The 5,111-nt window shown below is 26.4% G+C and overlaps 1 protein-coding gene across 1 annotated transcript; it reads left to right on the forward strand.

Annotated features, from left to right (window-relative positions):
• The first annotated feature begins 3,585 nt into the window (after window positions 1-3,585).
• On the forward strand, window positions 3,586-4,405 carry LOC119686272 (dynein light chain 1, axonemal-like). The gene is made up of 3 exons (XM_038100814.1): window positions 3,586-3,765; window positions 3,837-3,948; window positions 4,019-4,405. The coding sequence occupies exons 1-3, from the start codon at window positions 3,614-3,616 to the stop codon at window positions 4,319-4,321; spliced, it is 567 nt and encodes a 188-aa protein (XP_037956742.1). The 5' UTR covers window positions 3,586-3,613; the 3' UTR covers window positions 4,322-4,405.
• Window positions 4,406-5,111: the final 706 nt, after the last annotated feature.

Genomic DNA, 5,111 nt, shown 5'->3' on the forward strand with positions numbered 1-5,111 from the left:
TTTTGGAAGAAAAAATGTTTGTTGTTTTTATTTGCTGCTCAGGAAGTAAATTTTTATTTCATTCAAAAGTCAGTTTCTACGGATAATACGGACCAATGCTTCAATATAGGCATTTTAAAAAAGTTTATATTACTAATTTCTTGAATTTCTTAATATTTCATAGTTTTATATATTTGTAAAATTTTAATTATGGAATTTTATATTTATATTGCACTTAACGTATGTTATTACTTACAAAAATGTTTAAATATAACAATTATTAAGAAATATATAAAGTATTTATATTATAATTATGTTTTCATATATATATATTTATAAAATATATTTCATATTATTATGTACATATATAAAATAGATATTTTTTCAGATATATGTAACCATATCATGTTTTCATATATATGAGATATATGTCATATTTTCAGGTATATATAATATATATATATATATATATATCATACTATTATATATATTAGATATATGGCATATTTTTATATATATGAATATATATATTATTTTTCATAAATATAAATATATATCATATTTTTATATATTTATTTTTATATATTTATTTTTATATATTTATTTTTATAAATATATTTTTATATATTTGTTTTTATATATTTATTTTTATGTATATATTTTTATATATTTATTTTTATGTATTTATTTTTATGTATATATTTTTATATATATATTTTTATATATATATTTTTATATATATATTTTTATATATTTATTTTTGTATATTATTTTTTTTATGTATATTTTCAATTGAGTTCAGGGAACACAGTACAGTCATATTAATATCAGTATCCAGTTTAAAGTCTTGAGTAATATTGTTGTATTTATAGTCTTTTTCTGAAAATACTCAACTATAGATAATATTTTTATATTGACAAATGTAGCAAGAACGTATATAAAGAATGAAAAGAAGCTATATGTTTTTTACGTGGATTTCCAAGCAGCGTTTGACACCATAAATAGAAACTCATTGTTTTATAAACTAAGTAATATTGGTTTGTCAACGAAGATAATTCAGATGATTCGAAGCCTCTACTGGGAAGGTAATGCTGCGGTCTGGGATGGCAATAAATTATCAGAATGGTTTAGAACAAATATGGGAGTAAAACAGGGGTGCGTTTTGAGTCCTTTGTTGTTTGCACTGTTTCTAGACGACTTGACAAAAATTTTACCCGGTGGTATAGAATTTGGTGGAGTGGGCTTAAAAATCTTAATGTATGCAGATGATATCGTATTAATATCGGAAACTCCAAGGATGTTACAATTGATGATTAATAAATTGAATGAATATTGTAAAATGTGGAGTTTAAAAATAAATATTAATAAGTCGAAAATCATGATATTCAGGAAATACGCAAGAAAACTAAGAGCTGAAGAAAAATGGCTGTTGGAGGAAGAATACATAGAGGTGGTTAACCAATTTAAATATCTAGGGATATGGATAACTTATAATACATGTTTCGGTAAACACATCTTAGAGAAATTAAAAGAAGGTAAATTGGCAGTAAACAGTACTTGGCGTAAACTCCTAGGGAACAAAGAAGTTTGTCCAGCGGTGAAACATAAAGTTTTCGAGACGGCAGTTAGAACTATAGTAACATATGGGGCAGAAGTTTGGGGTGTGGAGAGATATGAAGAACTGGAAAAATTACAAAGGAACTACATTAAACGTGCATTTCATTTACCAATAAACACACCGAACTATATGTTACATTTGGAAACTGGATTACCGTCGTTACATATAAACACGCTTAGACAACATTTCAAATATATAAATCGAATACTAGTTTTAAAGGAAAGTCGTCTGACAAAAATAGTAACTCAAAAATTATTAAGCAATAAAACCTTATTTTTCAAAAACTGGATGGATATGGCAACAGAATTAGATGAACCTTTACAAATACAAGAGACTAGATCCTGGAAAATATGGCAAGAAGTTATAATAAGTAAGCAAACAAGCAAAGAACGAGTACAATTCGAGTACGCTGCGAGAACGAGCCTAACGAGAGCAACATACAGTACACTAAATTACGATTTGAAGGATAACAATTATTTTAATTCCAAGTACAGAGAAATAGATATTACCAGAATATTTAAAACACGAGGCGAACTATTACGCTTGGCATATATTCCTTACGAAAACCAAGTAAATGTAGACTGCACCCTTTGCAATCTTGGGGTAATTGAAGACGTCCAACATTTTATGGGGATCTGTCCTATATTACAGGAGATTAGGTTTAAGTATTTTAGAAAAGTATCTTTAGAAAAAACAGATGTAATTTCATTATTAAATGGAGAAAATTGGTTCTTGCTTAGCGCTTTTATTAATGAAGCAACTATTTATAGAAAAAAAATAATGGACGAAATATTTTGAAAGAATTTTAAATATTATATAAATTAACATGTACACCTTTTAAATGCATTTTTATATAAATATGAAAGTTGTACGTTAAAATTAACATAGAAAAAAAAAAAAAAAGAAAGGGTGTAATAATATTAAAATAATGAAAATATTGAAATGAATAAATTAAAATTAAATATTAAATTAGGCGGAGGAGTTTTGACTCATAGCCTTCTTATACACAGCTGTTATAAAAAATCTGTAAATTTGTAATTTTAAATTCAATTGAATAAAATATAATAACTAACTAATAGTCTTTTTCTGTAATTCACTGATTTGTAGCCAAATTTCCTTAATTTCGTAGAATCGAAATTAAGTTAATTTGGAAAGTGTTCATACTGCCCCAAATTAAGGAAATCATATGTATTTGTTTAAAAATCGAATGTTAAACATCACATGCTCCAAGCACCATTTGTATCTGGGAAATTTTGAAAGCCGATTATTATAACTATAAAGGATGACATTTAGTAATATTATTAGCTTTAATGGATTTCAGGTATGTGAATTATTTTTTTTCACTCTATTTCAAATTGTTGACAGTTACAATTTCTTCTCTGTATTCAAATTTAAAAATATTCACTAGAATATTTTTCACTACAATGAACTGTCATTGACATTTATTTAAAAAAAATGTCACTTTTTCGTTATCTCAACTTTATCTTTTGCTTAAAATTTGTCTTACACATAGTTGCATTTGAAATGTCATTTAATTTCAGCCTTCATTTCAACAAAATTAAGGAATATGGCCTTCTAACCACAAAACTGAATTTTGTATAGAAAAAACAACTTAATTTCACTAAAACGAAGATGAAATTAAGATTTCTGTGAAATTAACATAACAATTGATTTACAAATTTTAACATTAAATAGGCAAATGGAGAGTAGTTATGTCATCTCCCTCCTGCTAGTGTATGAAAATTATTATTAATTAAATAAACAACAAGTGACTGCAACTAGTTATTGTTAGTGATTTCTAGTTAAGTTAATAAAGCTTAATATATATTATAAGCTTAATTTAAAAGCATAATTCAAAATTCATTATAACGTACATAGTTTTTAATTCAATTGTTTGCAACGCTCTCTTGTTAGACGTAGTCTAGGTAACCTAAATATGTTTAATCGAATTATTTTACTTAAATATGAAAGAAATAATCTAACAAGAGTTTAAAGGTTTAATATTGTATATAACCCATGTCAAAAGCAACCACAATTAAAGAAGCTGTCAAACGTTGGGAAGAACGTGAACGACAAAATGCAACTGAAGCATCTGCGGTTGATTTACAATTCCAATGGCCACCAGTAGAAAAAATGGACAATACTTTGGGAACTTTAGTGAACTGCGAGTGATTATAGAAACTGATAAAAATTTTATTAAATAATTAATAACATATTTTAATTTTATACTATTATATAGACGATTGAGTTTATCAACAAATATGATTGAGAAAATATTCGGTTTGAATGGAATGAAAAATTTACGTGTTTTGTCCTTGTCTCGCAATTACATTAAAATGATATCCGGACTTGTAAGCAAACTGGATTGCATATGAATTATAAATTATTTATATTAATATGACATTCGTTATTTAATTTTAGGAATGTGTTGCGGAAACTTTAGAAGAATTATGGATCAGTTATAACCTGATAGAGAAAATAAAAGGTCTTGCGGCATTAAAGAAGTTGAGAGTACTTTATATAAGTAATAATCTCATTAAGGATTGGGCAGAGTTCAATCGTTTTCAAGAATTGGAAGCATTAGAGGATTTAGTCGTTATTGGAAATCCATTGTCAGAGGGTTTGGATGAGTTAACTTGGCGTGCTGAATGTATTAAAAGATTGCCAACTATTAAGAAATTAGATGGAGAGCCGGTGGTTATGAATGAAGAGCCACAACTTTAAATTGCATTCTTATTCTCATATAATACAAGGTTTACATTTAGTGTTATGAATGAGATTAAAAATAGATTCTAGCAACAAAAGAGATTATAGCACTAATCCAACTTTAAAAAATCTCCTTTTAGTTGAAACAACTGAGATTAAAATGAATAAGTTTGCCTGTAGAATGATTTGGTTTCTATATAATATGAATTCTGTACATAAATACAAATTTCAGTAATTCCCAACGGTATTTCCTTATGAAATGTCCATAATAATCTGCATTGAGTTCTGGAGATCTCCAATAGAGGTTAAGATCAAATATGAAGATCAAGGATCAGAGATATGGTCACATATGGGTTATATTATGATATAGCTAGTATTTTTAAACTCATGGTGTAAACATAGCATAAGTGAGTTATTAGAGGTGGAGACCAAATATGATAATCAAGAATCAGAGATATAGTCACATATTGGCTATAATATGATATAGCTAGTATTTTTAATCTCATAGTGTAAACATAGTATAAGTGAGTTATTCTTATTACAAAATGTAAGATTTGGGCCAAATAGAATAATATGAAATAATATAAATTATAATTATATGTTTTTTTTATATTTTTCGACTGTAAATACTAAAGAATACTTTCCGTATTCTCTATTTTTCTGTAAGATGAACACAATGTTTCTAAGCCAATGATAGAGTCAAATAATTCAACCGACGAGTTGCTAATTATTAATAAAAGAAATAATGCTTCATTTTAGAACATTTGTATATAATACGAACTTCAATATCAAATGGGAAGAGTACATC

The sequence above is a fragment of the Teleopsis dalmanni genome, chromosome 2, assembly GCF_002237135.1.
Source record: "Teleopsis dalmanni isolate 2A chromosome 2, ASM223713v2, whole genome shotgun sequence".
Taxonomy (NCBI): domain Eukaryota; kingdom Metazoa; phylum Arthropoda; class Insecta; order Diptera; family Diopsidae; genus Teleopsis; species Teleopsis dalmanni.

Bases quoted from the DNA above. Each gene is read 5' to 3' on its own strand.
- LOC119686272 (XM_038100814.1), top strand. From the start codon at position 3,614: ATGTCAAAAGCAACCACAATTAAAGAAGCTGTCAAACGTTGGGAAGAA. The intron at 3,766-3,836 runs GTGATTATAGAA...ACTATTATATAG, and splicing joins GGAACTTTAGTGAACTGCGA to ACGATTGAGTTTATCAACAA. The intron at 3,949-4,018 runs GTAAGCAAACTG...ATTTAATTTTAG, and splicing joins TTAAAATGATATCCGGACTT to GAATGTGTTGCGGAAACTTT.